A 19,297-nucleotide genomic window follows, 5' to 3' on the forward strand; every position below is an offset into this window, starting at 1 on the left:
TAAGCAAATAAAACCCCATTCAGTGTTTTTTTGCCTTCCAAAGATTTCCAGCTGTCATTTTTAAGTGATGTGGCCTTTCAGGGATCTGGGCCACATTTTCCTGACAAGAAGTCCCTAACCCTGCTTCCTCCTGCCCCAAGTTTTTAATTGTACTAACTAAATACATTTCAGATGCAGAAGTGCTTGAACATATTCTGTAGGAGCAAAGCTCTATGATTATTGTGATCCATAAACTCAAACCCTAAGACAGTTGAAAGAGGCCTGACCTATACTTGGTGCATAAATGAGCTAGTAGAATCAGAACTGTTAGTTCTCATCTGCTCCTTTTATGATTAATTACAATATGTGGAAGTTATCTTAAAGCTATAAAGAGGCAGAGCTTGATGTGTTGTGTCCCCAGAATAAAATCCTGAGATTGATTCTGCCTAGAGTGAAGATCAGAATAAAAGGTAAAAATAAAAATGCTGTATGGTTCATCTAGAGTTCAAATAGACTTTCCATGTCTTTTTAAAACATCACATAGTTGAATTGTTCCTGTGAACTCAGCAGATTTAGATTTTTTTCCCCTCTGAAAATGTAATATGTGAAAGTAATGTGAATTTATTAGCAATACTTTTTGTTTTCCTTTCACTGCATTGTAGCAATTGTAATCCTTTCTTAGGGAGGGGTTTCTGTTTTCCCCTTTCCAGCTTCTCCACAAGAATAGAAAAAAGAGAAGTCAGTAATTACATTAGTCTTGTCTTTACCTGACTGATGGATTTTGAGATGTCTGGCAGTAACATATTATTCTATCCTTTTTGGCACAACATCTTGTCCTCTTCCAAGCCACTGATTTATTTAAAGTAACTGAAATTAGTTCAGTGTCTGCTCCTGTGAGCTATGTTCAGATGTGTGGATGTGCCAGCACCCACCAAAGATAGCAGCACCTGCATGTTGCTCAGCCAGAGATGTCCTTCAAATCCTTTTCTAATGACATTTCCTCTGGTGACTTCTGGAGTTGCCTGACTCCTTTCCAGTAAATTAGAAGACATTAGCTAAGAAATTAAGTTAATTAGGGGGGAAAAAAGTAAGACCTCTTGAAATATTAACCTTAGGGTGTATTGGACTTCCTAAATGGCCTTCAGATTAATGGCTGTGATAAGTGGATAAAAGCTTGTCAGATTCTGGGGGAGCTGCTTCACCTCTGAGTCTTGCAATCAAATTTAAATTTACTGAGGCAGATAGATCTCTCAATTCATTTACTCATAAATACACATAAAGGAGATGCTATAGGAAGCCCAGTTTCATAAACATGCAAATAGACCTCCCCTGCTGCCACTGAAGTAGACTTGCTTTTGGATGTGAAGAGTTGACTCCTCAGGTATCTGTTTACCATTATGCTTTTCTATAGCTGGGTATTTAATGAGGAGACACTGTTGTCCTAAGCCTGCAAATATTTCTTTTTGCTGTTGCTCTGTAGAAATAAAGTAAAAAGAAGAAAAAAAAAGTTTACAGTGCTTTCACAAAGGCCACATATTCCTTCATGAGCATAGGCTGTTGAATTATCAGGATTGTAACTTGGAGACAAGAGTTGCACAGGAGCAGTGATTAAAAAGCTGAGAAGCTTCTTTTGCTTGTGTTTCTTTTTGCTATTTTGGGAAAGAATGGCTTCATATCCAGAAAGATGTGTGTCCTGTGTGTTTTAAGTGTTTGTCCTGATTATCATCATCAAAGGAATAAATTGCAGAGTGTAGTAACTATGCACTATATTCACATGTTGAGAGATCTTGTACGTGGGAGGAGACTTGGCATGGAGTTTCCTCACACAGAGCAAAATACAGACTTAAATGGTTGTGGGACTAAGGCCTGCAATGTCTCATTTTTGTAAAGATGGTTTGTAAAAATGTGCTTATTCAGTTTACAGTATGATGAGTGGAGAATTTTCTGACAGTAGTCCTGCTGCAATGTTCCATCTCACAGTGGCCAGCTGTCCTTTCAGTAATCTTTACTTGTTGTGTTCCTAAAGCATGGAGCTAAGAGAGGGATGCTTGAGGAGGTTTTGGCTAATAGAAAAAATGAAGACAGTCTATGTTTTTATTCTTTAGCATGTTGGTTATGTGTTTTTTCCCACCCCTCTGGGTTCAGAATTCTGTTAGAGAATGGAGTACTTGTATTTGCCATTGTACTACAGTAGTTGTCATAATGCAAATGCATAATTGGCAATTGTTTTTTTCTGTTTGTTAGTTATTGGCAGATTCCTACAACAGGGAATAATTGGTGGTCATTATATGTGACATGAACTTAGTTTTTATTTTCAACTCCTTCTTTCTTCTGCCAAGAGATTTGTTATCTCAGTAGAGATCTGTCTGATCTTGCTTTTGGCAGAAAACTGAGGAAAAGAGGACTCTACAATTTTTTATCCCTTTGCAGTTTTCTGCAGAATTTTATGGAAACAATATTGCAAAAATGGTTTTTAAAAAAAACCCAGGAAATGAAATAATATAAATACTTATAAATATAAATAGTTGTTAAAATATAAATTTAAATAAATACTTAATTTTATTAAAAAATAAAATACTTATTTTTTTCTTCATTTTCCAAATTTAATCTCTGTATAGAAATGTTCTTTGTGAGTCAAACAGCTATCCAAGGAAACCAAACTGCCAGTACTACCACAGTCATTGGATGGACATCATGTAAATAAAATAAAGATTGTCCAAAGAGTCCTTCTTCCCTGTTTCTGAGCTAAAAATACGCCCACCATTGTCCTTACCTTGCCAGCACGTGAGGAGATATTGGCCAGGTTCAGGATGGGCTTGGCAGGGCAGTGAGCTCTGTGCAGCTCGGGCTCCTGGTGAGCTGGTGTCCATCTGCTGCCTGTGGTGTGGGGACACAGAGCCTTGGTCATAACTGCAGCCAGGTGCCCACCCAGGCAGGGAGGGCTCCTGGGAACCAGGCTCCAGACAAGGACCAGGCTCAGTGTCCCCAAACCACCTTGTACTGAATGCTCTGGAAAGTGAGCATTGGAGTGAAACTGTGGCACCTGCCTGAGTACAGTGCAGTACATAGTACAAAATAAACATCATTGAGGACTTGGTTATGAAAAATCTGAGACTGGTAGAGAAATAGTAACCTTAGAGAGAATGTTTCTTCAGTGAACACTCCATCCCTGGAGAGTACCAACAGCATTAGAGCTGTCAGCTCTGAAGGCCTTTCCTGCTCTTTGTGTGCCCAGACACAACTTTTACTTGAACCTACAGAAATGAGAGAAAATTTCTCTAATTACAGAATTACAGAAAAATCTGAGTTGAAAGGGACCCACGGGGATCATTGAGCCCAAGCCCTGGCCCTGCAGAGGACCACCCCAAGAGTCACACCATGTGCCCAAGGACATTGTCCAAATGCTTCTTGAACTCAGCCAGCCTTGTTGCTGTGACCACTGCCCTGGGAGCCTGTTCCACTGCCCAGCCACCTCTGGGGGAAGAACCTTTTCCTGATATCCAACCTCAGCCTGCCCTGGCACAGCTTCAGGCCATTCCCCTGGCTCCTGTCAGTGTCACCCCAGAGCAGAGATCAGTGCCTGTCCCTCCTCTTCCCCTCAGGAGAAAGCTGTACCTGCAGTGAGGTGTCCCCTCAGCCTCCTCTTCCCCAGGCTGAACAGACCAAGTGCCCTCAGCTGCTCCTCACATGGCTTCCCCTCAGGGCCCTTCTCCATCCTCATGGCCTCCTTTGGACACTCTAACAGCTTTATATTTTGGTGCCTAGAACTGCACACAATATTCAAAGTGAGGCCGTACAAATAAAGAGTTGAATTATTATTTGCTGACATGTAGTTAAGTAGACAAGAGCAACTAGCTCCTGTGGCATGTATTTACACTTTTTTATACTGTCCAGGTGTTTATAAAGTACATTGAGATCCTTAGATGAAAGGTGTTGTATGAGCACAAGCAATAATTACTGTCACACATGTGAAAGAATAAGGTCTTCCTGCCAGTAGCCTTTCCTCAGGGGGTGATTTAATTTCTTTATCTGCAGTAATTTCATTGCCATCTCTCTTGATACCAGAATGTGCAGTATTTAAAGCTGACTTAAACAAGAGAGAGACTCACTCTGCAATCCATTAAATCCAAAGGGATGAGCTTCTGACTTCTCTGCTGGACGCTTAGCTATACACACACTTAATCTCTTAGATTCTCTGGTGACTTCTGATTTTCTCTGAATGAGAAGAGAGAACATTTGTCTCTCTATTTCAGGTATGCCCTTTGCACATTTGGTTTGTTTTGGGATGCTTTTACTTGCATTTGCTAATCCTTAGTTTTGGGTTACTGGTCTTATTTCTGAAGGGTGTTCTTCAAATGTCAAAATACAATAACTAAAGTTACCATAAAAATAACAGCTACATTTATGTGAAAGCTGACAGGCTTACAGTCCCAACATCTTAAATGGGTACTATTAATTCAGATATTCATGTAAAATAATATGATTTCAGAAAACTGCATCTCAGCCCTTCAAGACAAAAAGTGATACATTTTCTTTAAGGTACTGGTGGATGGATGTTTCAATTTCTGGTACACAGTCATAACAAATATTAAACTCAGCAACTTAATGCAATAATTAAAATTAGCTTATGTGAAAAATATTTCATTTCAACTGAGGCTATACATCAGCAGAAGCGTATTTTCTGACAATACAGCTATTTTTGGTCTCATAAGAAGAAACAGCAGTTGCACTGTGTAGTAGTTACACTATGTCTTGAAAGGTATTTTAATGTATAAACAGCAGTAGTGACGTGAGAAGCTATTTCAGCTCATTTCAGTGGTTTACCATTGGGCAAACAGTTGTCAATTATTGCACTTGGAAGAATCAAATGGATGATTTGAATAGAAATGCTGGTTCTTCAGTGAATTCCCTTTTTACATCAATTGTAGCGTATGTCCACATTTTTTCCAACAGTAATGAATTTCCTGAGGTGCTTTCCCTTGTGCTTTTGAATGCTAAGTGTTAAAATCCAGCAGGAGAGATCTGTAGTTGACCTTTCATGCTAAATGTGAAAGGGTTGTTGTAGCCTTTAAAAGGCTTTTGTGCTTCTGGGCCTCCTGAGAAGCTCCAGTTACCTTCAGATTGGATCAGCTGTTTCAGGTGTGAAACATCAGTTGTGCAGAGTAACTTAAATATTTTTAACCTTTTATGATGAATCTGGAAGCATCTGTTTATGCATACAACACATCTGGCTTTATGGTGCATTCTGTCCCTTTTCCATCTGTTTAGGGGTGAAAATAACCTGTGATTTGACTCTATTCAAAGTAGCTTTTATCTCTGAAAGTCTGAAAATAATATTGATGTGGGTAGTATCGAAAATATCTGCAGCCACTGTTGAAACTTCAACCTTTGATATTGCAAAGAGTTCAGAGTAGAAGTTTGCATCTGGTTAATCCTGATGCTTGGCTTGAAACACAGGTGGTAGGACTTCCTGTTTCTGTGGAGAGGTGGTCAAATGTAAGGTGTGATTTCTATTTAAATGGTGAATCAAAATTCTGTGCATTTTTCAAAGTTTAAGTTTCTGATAGCCTGCTTTATTTTTTTTTCCCTGAAATGTCTCATTTCTTGCTTTTCTCTCATGTCTTTGAGAAGGGACTATGCAGCCTCTAGGTCTGTTTGGTCAGGCAGTGCAGGTGCTGGCATGTTGCTTTGTGTTTGATCCCTTTTAGTAGGACTGTTCAGGAGAGAAGGGAAAAATTGGGAAATGAGAGATCCAGTGGGATTCTGAAAATTCCCAAGTTTTTATGCTGGTTGTGAACTGATTTGGATGCTCAAAGTTTACATTTGCTTAAAAGAAGCTGAGCTGTTCTGTGTAGGAGAAACTGTGGAGGGTTACATGGACCGTAGAAATACAGAGGAACCACACCTGTCTGAGGAATTCCTTGCACTGCAAACTGAATTGTTGGGATAATAATCAAGGGAAGTATCCACAGTTCCTCCTGGTTTACACTCTGTGTCAGGGACATGGAGCTCAGCAGAAATTCCTGTCTGGTCTCATTTGGTCCAGCTGCTCTTAGCTGAATAATAAAAAGTATCCAATTTAATTAATGAATTTATTTTACTTGATATTATATCTGCTTGCTATAATAATGACTGCTTACTTACTGACTTCATTTCTTTATAATGAAAAGGCAAAGAAATTGGGATATAATTGCAGAGGTGATACTGTGAACTCTGGCATATCTAAATGCATGCAAGAAAACAAGGATTTTCTTTTTAGTAGAAATTTCTTGAAATAAAACTTAATTAGGAGTGAGGTAGCTAAATTAGACACTGTTTGAAATTGTGAGTTCTAATGTTTGTAGAAAAAAATTATCCTAGCGCTGTTTGTGGGAATATGGCAGGCAAAGACACACAAAGAAATGATGTAGGTGAAGGGAGAAATGCAAGCTTGGAGAGACATTGTAAGAGCAGAGAAAAAAAAGTAGAAAATATATTGTATTTATATAATTTCATATTGTACTTTGCTCCAGTAAGTATTTATGTTCTAATATTAATGCAGTTATATCTATTGTAACAGACTATGTTGTTATATTTTCTGGTCTCATCACTCTATTTGAGCAGTTAAAATAATTCTGTGAGTATTTTAGATTCAAAGTTTCAGTGTTTGCTCAAAGTCTGATTCTTCTAGATGATTTGGACAAAATAATTCCCTTTTGGAAATATTTATAGTAGTCTTCTTTCTAGTATCTAGAGAAATAAATTTTTTTCATTTATTGACTGAAGAATAAGAGCTACTTCTGAAGTATGTCCACTTTCAGTTTTTTAAAATTCTAGAATATGTTCAAATCCTTCAAGTAGGTTATTATCTGCAGCAAGGACACAAAGATGGTATTCAAAATAATTTATTCAGAAAGCTGACAATGCAGCAGGAGTCCAATCATCAGGATATGTGTGTCTGTTTCTAACACCAGGGATATTATCCCTTATTTCTAATGCAAACAATTTGCAGTTGTGAGAATTAGGGAGAATGGGCAATGTAAAATAAGAAGAACAAAATCCACAAAACTGAAGTGGTTTAGAAAACATGTTTCAGAGTGCTTATATGTTATCTTTCAAATCAATGAATCCTAGAAATGTTTATTTTATTCTGCACCAAGAAATTAAATAATTGTCCAATTTGAAGACAATCAAAATGACAATAAAGCATATCTTTGAATGAGAGAGAAGAAACAGTATTTTCTTTTCCTTCCCTTGGAGTTTAAATCTAAATAACAATGCCGTGAATACCGTTGGAAAAGGTAAATACTTGGAATGGTAGAAAGGTGAAGACTTGGAAAGGGTAAACTTATTTTTATATGTGTATAAATGCTAAAATAATGAAACTATCCAAGCCTACTTGACACTCTCCTCAGTACTTTAAATATCATCAAAATAATGCTCAAATAAAACTGACACTGGGGGAAAAAAGTGTGAAGTGTAGAGCCTGCAATCCGCAAATGAGAAAACTCCAAACCTCACCATCTCCTGCCTGATCTCATTGTTTTTCACACTTATTTATTTTTCCCTTTTACAAATATACCAGTGAAAGGATTTGCATAGGTTATTTGAAAACAGAACTCGGTGATGACTCTTAGTGCTCCCAGGATCTGCTTGGATAAGAATGACAGGGTGTGAAGTTATATCCTGGTGCTTCTTTAGCTGTGCTTCCAGCTCCAACTTGGTACTTCAGTTTGCTTCCAGCTGTTTTCCACCCAAAGTAAAATGTTTCCTGGCCATGTGCTGCCTCTATTTCTGTCAAGTGGGGTTAGGAACTGGTGTTGAAAAGATGATATAGTGCTCTTTACCTCCTGGAAATTCCTTTCTGCAATGAGCCATCCTAAAAGGCCAGCTGTGCCCAGCCACACAGCTGTTTCACACAGAAATAATAGCTTCAAGCTCTTTTGTCAAGTCCAAGAATCAAATCCTGTAAATTCATAAAAGATGAATGCTACAGTAAACTCGAGGATCTTTTTTGTATGAAAAAATTATAAATGATGTAATAAAAATGAAGTGCTTTGTACGTGACAATAAGCTTTACAGGTAGCTAATGTCACATTTAGTACTATTCTTTTATGTTTGTGTTCCAATCAGCCAGCACAGTACCCAACCTAACCTCCAGCAGGAAATTATATATTCCATTATTCTTTATAGTACAATAAAGCCCTTTATTTATGGCAAGCATTAGTTTTGTAGTCACAGTGACAGAATTCATATCTTAGGAGTGTATCAAGGTTTTCCTTCCCTCCTTGTAATGGTTATCCTTAAAATTGTCCTTTTCTTCTGTTGCCAGACCTGCACATGTGGTTTATCTGTCAGCATTAGGAAGAAGGCTCTCAGACACAGAGATTCTGTTCTCTCTCTGGTCAGATGTAACAGAAGAGGCACAAAGTTCATAAGAAATGTGGTTTTTTGGGTTTTTTTTTCTTTTTTTTCTTACTTTTTTTCTAGTTCCAGTTCCAACCTGCTGATTCATAATTGGGGTTGACACTGGAGCATTGTAAACATACCCAATTATGGTATGGTGTTATGGATCCATCTATGAGAGATGCATTTTCTCTAGTGCAGTTTTCCTTCTGAAATGTTTCATCCTCTTCAAGAAACTAATGTTCTCTAAGAGAAATGTTCAAACACTGCCTCTGAAAGTCCTCATGCTAAGCAGGCACAAATCAGAGGAGAAATTAGAAAGTTAAAATATGATTATGTGATTTCAAGGGTCAAGTGTAGGCTACAACCTGAGAAAAGTAAGTGATTGTAAGACTGAAGGCAGAGGTAGCTGTAGGTTGTGTACCTACAACAAAGCAGTCTGCCCTTTGTTCTAGACAGAAGTGAGAATTTGGATTGCTATACTTTGCCTACAAAGTGTGAAATGAATGGGCACAAGGAATTATTTCATTAGTAATGGTCTGGGATAACTCTCTAATGTTAGAATCCAAAATTTTAAATAAAAAATCACTGTTAAGACCACAAGGGACGGGAAACAATCATATTTTAACACACAAAACTGTTTATAGAACTCTTTATTTTGATCACATTCTATGTGAACTGTATCAAACTCCTTTTAGTGTTGAAAAAAATGAAGGATTAGCAGTCCTAGATTATGAGAAGTGGAAAGAAATTCCTAACTGTACCTGTGAATATTCCTGTTCAGCTGCTGTGGAACAAAGCTCAGTTTTTCTTTAACGTTGCATGGACTTGTGATGGACTTCTAAATAGAGGGGAAAAAAAAATGAGGGCACTCACTTCCTTGTGTAATGGCAGATAAAATAAGACTGAGCCTAATTTATTATGTCTTATAAACAGATGTTCCTGCATATGGGCATGTGTTTGTGTATTTGTGTACCGATACATTTTAAGAAAAGATTGCCCTCTTGGTAACTGTTGTGAATAATTATTTGTAAAAAAAGATTCCATTATGTAGACACCTAAAGTTGTTAGTCACCTCTTCAAACAATTCTCTTCAGTTCCCACTTCCACCTTTGAATTCCCACCAAGCCTTCTTCTTTTTCCTGGTGTCGAGTAGGAGCAGGCATGTCAGCATTGAGGAAGTTATCATCACACAGTTCTTTCTAATTGCCAACACTGAATAAATTCACATTCACTTATGTCTGTGAAAAACTCACAAACTGTACTTGCACAGTTGAGCTTGGACAATCTCATCCATCTCAGATTTTGCTTTCTCACCAAGCTGGAAAAACTCAGAATCCTTTCCATCCCTCAAACTGGAAAACAGGCTGTTTTCCTTGGGGAAAAGTTTATAAGGGAACATAAAATGCACTTCAAAGTCCAGATAGTCTTACCAAGTGCATGAAGTATTTTGCACTTGTCTACAAGAATATTTCTAACTTGTAGTTCATCAGGTCAGCTGAAAACGTGAGGCAAAACCCCCCCAGAGCAATATCAGCACAGTTAATCTTTCTCAAACAGCTTTCCTTTGGAGGCTTGCACAAAAAGACAAGTCATTATTAAACCATGAGAAAGGGAATTTTCTTACTGCTTGTCAAGCACTGGAGTAATTTCGAAGGACTAAACATCATTGAAAGAAAAATCTCTGTTTTTTGTGTCACATGTATCCATAAAGTTTGCATAGGTATAGTAATGAATGCTACCTAATGAATTTAAATTCACAACATTCAAGCTTACTTTGACAACTTTAGTGAAATGCTTTAACTTGTAAATGATGGTTGTTTGTCACTGTCACTGTTTCAGCCCACCTGCAATATTTAGTAGTTATACACATGTTGAAGTCCTCTGTTGCTTTCCAGAAATGCCTGCATAACAATAAACGCTTCCTTTTCCCCCTGACTGGGGATTGGGATTTTGGATGGTGAGCAAGTTTTGGACAGTGGGACAAAGCTGCTCTATACTTGCCTGAGTTGAGCAGCAGAAGATCAGCACAGCCCTCGTGAGTGCACCTTTCCTGATGGCGTGGCTGGATGGCTGGCTGATCACGTCAACTAAACCAAAATTAAAAAGTCAGTAGGGAGTCTGCTGTGCTTGGCACAACCCAAGTTTAGTTTCTACTATTTTGGATGTCTCTCTGCAATTCAGCTGATTTTTGAAGCAGAATTAATCACATTAGCAAGCATTCACGTGTTTGGATAGATGTGTGAAGCTACTCAAGGCAGCTTGTTTTTCTTTTGGATCTGATATTTGCTAGCTGACCCTAACGTACTGCACTTGTACATGAGCTAAACTGGTGTATCCTCACAAGATGTTACTTTAACAGTGTTCCATACGACATTTATAGGGGGATAAAAAGGAGTTCACATGTTTATTCTGTGGCCATGAAAAGCACCATGTTTGAGGAGATCTGAGAGCCCACTCAGGTGTGGCGGCAGGGAGTGCTGCTGGCTGCAGCTGGGCTGGGCTCCTCTCTTGAGCAGTGTCACAACCTGGTTACTGCTGGGTTAAAAACCCCAAACTATCCACCAGCTGTTACAATGAAGTTTGTAGAGATTGTTAGTTACAGTGGCATTTTCTGAAGAGTTAATGTGCTTCAACTTCCACCATTGGGCTTTACCCATGGGCTGAAATTTAATGACAAAAGTGTGAAATGAGAGGCTTCAATACTTTCTTATTCACAACAAGTCAGACATTTTTCCCATAAAATTAAGGGTTTCTAAGGACGTGGTACAGCTGGGATCAAGTCACTGCTAATTTTGAGAGCAGCCTGGTTCAATATAAGCTTTGACCTTTTTTTTTGTTCTAAATTTCACTACAAAATAAAACTTCAGACATCTATAACAGACAAATGCTGAGAGCCATGAAGACACAGTACAGTTTGAATGAGCAGATTTCAGCATGAACTTATGAAATTTATTCCTTCATGTTAATGCCCAAAAATGTGATTAAGGAAATATATTTTTTCAAATCATCCTTAAGTTGAGGCACAGAGCTCAAAGGAACATGTTTTGAAGGGGCTTGTTTGCATGATTTCTTTCAACCACTTTTATTTGGGTTTTTTTTTTTGTTTTTTTTTTTTTTTGTTTTTAAACACTAAAATATTGTAATTATGCTGGGACTTGGTGTATTCTTTTATGAGCTTATGGATAAATGGTAAACCTCTGGTTAGGCAGGCTATTTCCAGGATAGGGGAAAAAAGGGTAAGTCAAAAGGAAGGCTGTGTATGTTCTGGATATTGTATTTTTTCTTGAGAAAGGGAGCTGTGTGAAGTTATAGAAGGTGAGAAGTTTACATGTGAGTGATTTATCCCCTGCTCATTTATCTGCTCCTGGATTTCTGCATTTGACCTGTGATGCTGTTGGGGTGGGACTTGGTTGTTTGTGCAGTGTTAAACCCCACAGCCTTGAGCCTCTGGGGAGGTTTGCAGGAGCACCCAAATGCATGAACTGGCTGTTCCTGAGAGTCCTTGTCAGACTTCAGGGGAAGGTAATTGATGGAGTGTCCCTGTTGGTACTCACTATGAAAGGGAACTATGGAAAATGGCTGTGTGGAATACTCTTCTTCAGAGAGCACTGCAGGAAAAAAGGAAAAAAAAAGTAATTTCCACCTAATTAGTGCTTCTTATTTAACTGGATGAGATTGGTGCAGTGACTTTTTTCTTTTCTCTTCTCTCTCTCTCTCTCCCTTGCTTTTTCTTTTTTTTTTTTTTTTCCTTTAATTTTCCCTTCCTCCTGTTACAGATATACGTGGACTGCAGGGATTTCTCGATCAGGCCTCCAGGCTGGGACTTGATGTATCCTTACAAAAAGTGGACAGGAATATCAGCAGAGTATTTTCCAACCTTTTTACCACCATGAAAACGGAAGAGCTGAACCGCTATCGGGACACGTTGCGAAGGGCCATCTTACTCCTGAGCCCACGGGGAGCCCAGACTTTTATTAATGAGGTCAGTGTTGAGGTTTGTTTTTTTTTAATCATCAACATTTCAGAAACATGTAGTATGACCCATGTTTTTCCCTTTTGACAGTGCTGGTTCTTTAATGTCAAATAAGATTGTCAGACTTCTGGGGAATTGAAATATCACATGCTCCAGGGAATGCTTGCTTTGTGGTTAGTGCAAGTGGGGCAACATGGGCCAGATATTATATAAGATAATATAATATCCAGCTCTGTGGGGGGTAATTATTTTTGTCTGGTTGTCTTCTGTATCAGTATTTTTGTCCTGGATTTCAACCACTGTTAACAAGTGACCAGAAAATCTGCGATAATCTATTATAAATGAAACATAATGTGCACGAGAGATCTGCCTTTGCTGTGGAAATCTCCAAATCTGTATTAAAGGGGCATATTATTGATGTTTGAAAGTTGTATCAAAGAGATCTTTATGAAATATGAAGTTGGAATTATATGTTTGTCTTCCTTTCTTAGTGGTTTCTTGAAATCAGGGATGCTAATTAGGACAGGGAGGTAGCTGTTGGGCAAACTTTTAATTAACGTGCTGTGGGCTAAGTTTTGGCATTAATTAGTTTTATCCAGCTTTCTTAATATTAAATAATGAATTATTTTACAGTGCTTTGTATGCCAGAGTTGAGAATGAGAATTGGAGCCTCAATTCCAGTTTGTGTATTCATTAGCTAAGATTTTGGCAATAAAGTAGGGGTTTGAATTTTTTTTTAACTAACCAGGGATATAACTGAACCAAGAAATTAAAATGCAGAGGGGACCTGTTTCTATTATCAGTTTTGCTGCATCAAAGCCTGTTAAATTAAAAAAAAAATCAACTCAAATTAGCTCATTAGAGTTTTTTGGGGGTTTTTTTTTACCGTAAGAGCCTTAGTAAATTATCCACATTTGTGTTCATCACTGTTTTTTTAAATAACAAGGTAAATTTTATCCTAAGTAAATGATGCAGATAGGTAGTTTGTAAAAGACTAAGCACATTCTCCTCAGGTTTGTGCACACACAGGTGTTTCCAGTAGAAGAGTGCAGGAGTTAGTGCCCTCAAAGTGTGTGCAGCTCTGCACAGCTCAGTCAGTGGTTTTCACAGGAGACCTCCAGCAGAAATGCACATTGCTTGGCTCTCCACGGAGTCCTAACAAAGTATCCAAACCAGAGTAAAAGGAAATGTTTTGTTCAGCCCGCAGCTGGGTGGAAGTTGTGTCCCCCTGGGGATGCAGGGCTCTGGGACTGTTTGGTGAGTCAGGTGAGTGCCCTGTCAGAGCCCGAGGTGTCTCCAGAGTAGGGGCCAGCACTGAACTCTATTAAACTCTTTACTGCTCACTTCACCTTAAAGCACTGTGTATTATAGGCATTAAGACTAATGACCCTGATATATTTCCAGCTCCCTGCAGGAGTTTAACAGTGGGCAGAAATGAAAAGTAATTTATTTGGCAATCTTTCTATATTGAATCTTGATAGATTCAGAAAGGCTTTATAAGAGGAAATTTAAATCTTAGGAAGGAATTCTCAAAAGGCTTGAGATAGGAGGTGCAGAGTGTAGGGGAGAATCTAAGTAACAACACTAGAAGAAAATGTAAAGATTTTATTTTTAGATTTTGCACATACTTAATTTTTTTTTTTTTAAATCCAGTTAGAAAAAATAATTGAAGAACAAAGAGGTTTTAAAGCCCTGCTTCTGGAAATCAAAAATTTCAAGTGAAAAAGAGATTTCTTATTAAGATTTTCAGTTTTGTTGAGTTGATATTTTGTAATAGGGAAAAAATGTCTGACAAGCTTCAACCAGATTTTTGTTAAAATATATTGGCTAATACCATATCTTCATGAAAACCAGGTGCTGACTGCCAGCCCTCTGATGAAACGCAGAACAAAAATAAGAACAGTGTTCCGATTATGAAACCTGAAATAAACAGATTTAACAGATTTTTCTTAGCACAAGTCATAGATATCAGCCATTGGAAGCTGGTACAAGATCTATTCTGCCTGGTTTGAAACTGCAAGTGATACATTTTTTTTGCTAAAAATACAGATCCAGGTTTCAGTCTCATCATCTCTTGGGTGGGCCAGAGAGATCTCATGTGATTTTGGATGTACAAAGTAAGGGGACTCTGCCATCTCATGTGTAAAAAACTTTTGAATCGTGGAAGAATTCAATTTCTCTAATTTTTATTTAGGCATGGTTTTCATTTAACTGTCTTAACATCTCAGTGCCTGGTTCTGTCATATGTCAAAGTTACTGCAGTAGAAATTATTGACCTTTTGTAAATTTTCAAGATTTAGTATTTTGCTATGAAACTACTTTGACTGTAAGAATGGGGACGAGAAGGAAAAAAACCTTTTCAATGGTATTGCTATAATCCTGGAGTCAGCCCTTATTCAGAACAGGGAGGGTAAATGCATTTATGAAATGTTAACTATCTTAGAGTATGTATTAAAAGGGCATTTAGGGACTGAAGTAAACCTAATCTAAAGAGTGTCCCTCCTTAAACAGTTGAGAAAAATGTTCCTTTCTCCATCTGCAAAAATCCCAGATATATTTGTCTCAATTGTAATAGGTGTATGTGTGCCAGGAAAACAATTTTATATTTTGAAAAGCATGTGTTCCTCTTGCAAGGCGATAAGAAAAAACTAATAATTCAGAAATGGGAAGATTTAGCACTTTCACCTTTTCTGTTAGTTACTTTGGCCCAGACACAGGAATCTGAGACTCAAAAGGCTCCCTCCTTGAGAGAGTGAGGATTCACTTGCCTCTTTCACTTAGCAATGTTTTTTCAATTGCAAGTAGAGGTATTATTTGTATGGACTGCTTTTATCATTAAAGGCTGTACAGTGAAATAAATGGAAAAAAGTTCAAGGAGGTGACAAAAATGATGAAAGGATGTGAGAGTACGACCTCTGAGGAGAGGCCTGAGGAACACACTATATACAGCCTGCCCGCGGGAATAGAGCGGCCAGGTACTTGGGAGGAAACATGAGTGGAGGAGGAGGAGGAGGAGGAATTATTTAAGGTGATCATGGGTTGTGTCATAGGAAGTAATGACTCAAAGTTAAATAGGGAATGCTTTCTAACAGGGAGGTCAGTCAGACAGTGGGGGTGCTGGGCTGGAGAGTTCCGGGAGGCGTCGTTCTGCACGGCGTTCAAGAGTTGAGTAGATAAAACACTCTGGTAAACAAGGCTGGCAGTTTGTCCTGAACTGATGTGCAGGGTGTTCTAGGTGACTCAGGAGCCCTTCTGAAGACCTGCCAGGAAACACTGGTTGTGTGAATAAGTTTGGACTTTGTACTTTTTATATGCCACCTATCTGAAGAGGAGGAAAAGGTCTTGTAATTCAGCGCTTCTCAAGTTTCCTGTGGCAGATGTGCAGTTCCTGACCTCTGTGGAGGGTTTGGTTTCCTAATTCTTCACAGAACACATGGTTTATTTGGGATATGTATTTTAATAGGATTTGTCTTTATAAATACAGGTGATGTGAATTGCTTCACAGACTTTACTCTTCCTTTACAGTATTTATGTACAACCTTTGCTTTTGAGCACCAGTGAAATGGAGGCTGTAACCCAGTTGCATGTAGTTGACTTGAAAAAAGAAGGCATTATCAGCTTTATGAAACCTTTAACTTAGCATTACTTGTATTTTTGGCAGCTTCACTGAAGTGAAAACTCTTTTTGTTGAGGTGGATGTCTGAAAGTGCTGTAGTTCTTTGTGAGCCTGCCTTGACTATAAGCTGGTGAGCTGACTGCAGGAGGGTTATATGCATATCCCTGCAGCAGAGCAGCCTAAAGCAGAACTCTTTGCATGCCTAGGGTAGTAAGCGAGTTTAAAAACAGGAGCCTATAATAAAAGAGAGCAGATTAATTCCTTTAAAAATTAATACACAACTGCTGTATCAATGCAGCAGGGTTACGTGAATTGCAGCAATTCCAATTTGAGCTGAAGTTAAAAATTTCCAGTATAACACTGTGTTAAACAGCTGTAATTTATCTCTGCCCTGTTTATATAATTACCTCAGTGTCCTCATTTGAGAGCAAAGACTTCTCTGTTTCACTTTCACCCTAGTTACTGCTAAGTGTTCTGACTGATTCTTTAAAATAAATATTGATATCCTGGTTTTAGTTTGGGTTTTGGGGCTCATTTCACAGTGATTTGTGGCCTTCCTCCAGTCCTGGTCACTGAAGATGCTGAGCTCCTTCCTCCCAGAGCACTTGTTAGAGAACAGTGCTCCAGCCTTCTCTTTTCCCTTCTGCAGCTGGTGACATGCTATTACTTGACTGGAGCTGAATTAATTATTTATGGAATCTTGAACAATTTGCACCCACAAGCAATTGTATGAAATGGTTTTCCAGTGACATTCACTCAGAATTTAACAGGAAAAAGTTCAATATTAATTTTCTGGCACTTAGCACTTCCTCTCCCTCTCTCTTTTATTTATTTTTTTTTCCTTCTTTTTTAATGTTGCAAACATTCAACATATTAGTCCATATATCTGTTTTATATGCAGTATATAAACATCTCGAAATATTGTTGAATAATTTTGGGAAAAAATATTATGCCTCTTCTGTTTTTAGAAGGCATTTTCTCTATTTAAAGAGCTGCTAGTGATTTGTGAATGCTGGTAACAGAACTGTAGAAATAATACATTCTTCTTTCAATAGTTCAAGTTAAATTATGCCCGCCTTATTTCTTCTAAATCTTCCTCTGGTATTCTATTTCTTCCTTAGAGCTAAAATCTTGTCTGCTATTGTTGACATTTTCAATATGCTAAGACTCTTTGTGCTTAAAGAGAATAATAATTATAATTAAAGCCCAAGCAAACCTCATTGAATTGCTAAAACCTAAGTGAAAACAAAGCCCTCCCATTCTGGGATAAATTGTCTTTGAAGCAAGTTTCTTTCCACTGGGCCAAAAAACCTCCCAAAACACAAACCCTCCTACATTTTGCTTCCCTATGACTAATCCAAGGGATGGGGTTATTCTCACAGGGATCCCAATCAAATGTGTTTGGAACACTCAATTACATGGATTTGTAGACACTGTGAAGAGGGAGAAAACATTGTTGAACAAATGACTTTATGAATTGCTTATTTAGCTTTATTTAAATGACATTCCTTTTACTCTTGGCAGATAGAAGTGACAATAATTTTAAATTACTTTTTTTTCTTTTTTTTTACTCCAGTACAATGTTGCATGAGATTTTGAACCTGAAGGTTGAAATCATGAGAGACAGGAGGCTTGCATCCAGTTTTGTGTATCTAACAATAACTGATAGCAGTTTTGTGAGGCCTTATGGCTCAATTGAGAAAAAAAATACAGAAATTGGATACACTGGCCAGAGGTACACAAAGCCCTTTTGAGTCCAAATACTGCTTTACTGGCAGTTTTACCAAGTCTCTCAGTGTCAGCAGTGATGTGTGGTCTGAAGGAACCTGATTTCTGAGCTCTTGTTCTGAATCTGGTGACATGGTGCATATACAGAGAGGCTTGTGTATTTTTAAATGTCATTAAATCCACATGTACAGGAACCAGGCATTCCTCCTGCTCCAAATGCTCCATCCTCAGTGCACCTTTGGGTCCTTGATTCATTGCAGGTGTTCAGCTGCTAAAACATGACTCATTTCAAAATTTTGCTGCTGTCCACACATAAGGATGTCAAGTCTAAAGGAAACTGTACCAAACATCTAGCTGAAAAAATTGTTAAAATACCTTGAATTAACATTCATTTATGTTGTGAGCTCCACTAATTTTTTTTAACAAACCATTTTTTTCAACAGTTGTTATTTTTTTTCACTTGCTGACCTAGAACTCTGAAGAGATTTAACCTCAAGATAAGGAAGATTCTAGCTGTTAGGAGAGGCTGCATTTTTGTTTGGGTTTTTTTTTTGACGAACAGGATTTATTAATGATTTGGAAACGTGTGTTGTACTGGGGCACAAACAAGCCACTTTCTTTAGTACTGCCTTTAAAGCACTCAGTGCTGGCTTGAGACAAGACAAATCTAGTGGGTGCTAAAAAAGCTAGGCTCTCAAAAGCTAAACTCCCCTCTGCCTACTCCTTCATGGATCTGTTTTCCAAATTATTTCACTTCAGGTTGTTTGGGTCACCCCTTGAAAACTGTGCAATTTAAAGATAAAGTTCCTATGCATTTGTATTTTTAGCATAGTGCAAATTGGAATTGAATACTCTGCTATATCTGTGGTCATTATAATACATAAATATATGCAGAATGTTTTTCTGAAATGCTGCAAAGCTGTAGATGACTTTAGCATTCTCAGCAAGGATAATTTTCTGCAATTTCGATATAATTTGCCAGAAAGGAGATATTACTAATTAATTATGGATGATTAATTTTAAAATAGCCTCCTGCAGTTACATTTCATCGCTATACCAGTGTTTGCCTATTGTAAGGCACTGGCAGAAGCAGCACAGGTAGATGAGAAAATGTTTGCCTTACAAAAATCAGAAAAAGTAATGGCCCAGAAAAGCTATTTACCATCTCCCAGTTGTACTCCTTCATATAAATTTAGTGAATTCTTTAGCTGACTGTTCTGGGGGAGCTTGGCTTTGAGGATTAGAAAATACATACTGTAATTATTCAATAGTAAGTTTTTGAACTTATACCACCAATGTGTACACACCACAGGTACAGGTTGACTTCTTACACCTTTCTAAGCACAGGGACTGACTTGGGAGTACAGGACTCTGCACAATCACCTCTGCCCTAAAATGCACTTCTAGACCTGGTGTGCTGGACTGAGAAATCACTGATTCATTTTGCTTGTTGTCCCAGAGGTCACAGAAGAAGGCCATTATCCTTGGAAGGGATGAGTAATAATTGCTGATAATAATTTGCACCTGCTTGGCATCTTTTCAGAGGAGGTTTTTAGCAACTTTTAGCAGGTGAAATAAAATCATATTTACCCAAGACTTATTTTTAGTTTCAA

The 19,297-nt window shown here is 38.0% G+C and overlaps 1 protein-coding gene across 12 annotated transcripts in view; it reads left to right on the forward strand.

The window, feature by feature from the left end:
- The window catches only part of GRID1 (glutamate ionotropic receptor delta type subunit 1), a 493,727-nt gene that overhangs the window by 270,092 nt on the left and 204,338 nt on the right, over positions 1 to 19,297 (forward strand). For all 12 annotated transcript variants that reach the window (XR_015290161.1, XR_015290159.1, XR_015290160.1 and 9 more), the window contains one exon: positions 12,144 to 12,349. Coding sequence is in view for 8 of the 12 variants with exons in the window: in XM_086900896.1 (XP_086757022.1) it covers positions 12,144 to 12,349 (206 nt within the window). In the remaining 4 variants the exon portion in view is untranslated. The remainder of the gene's footprint in view (positions 1 to 12,143; positions 12,350 to 19,297) is intronic.

This window comes from Cyanistes caeruleus, chromosome 8, assembly GCF_971803275.1.
Source record: "Cyanistes caeruleus chromosome 8, bCyaCae1.hap1.1, whole genome shotgun sequence".
In the NCBI taxonomy this organism is placed as follows: Eukaryota; Metazoa; Chordata; class Aves; order Passeriformes; family Paridae; genus Cyanistes; species Cyanistes caeruleus.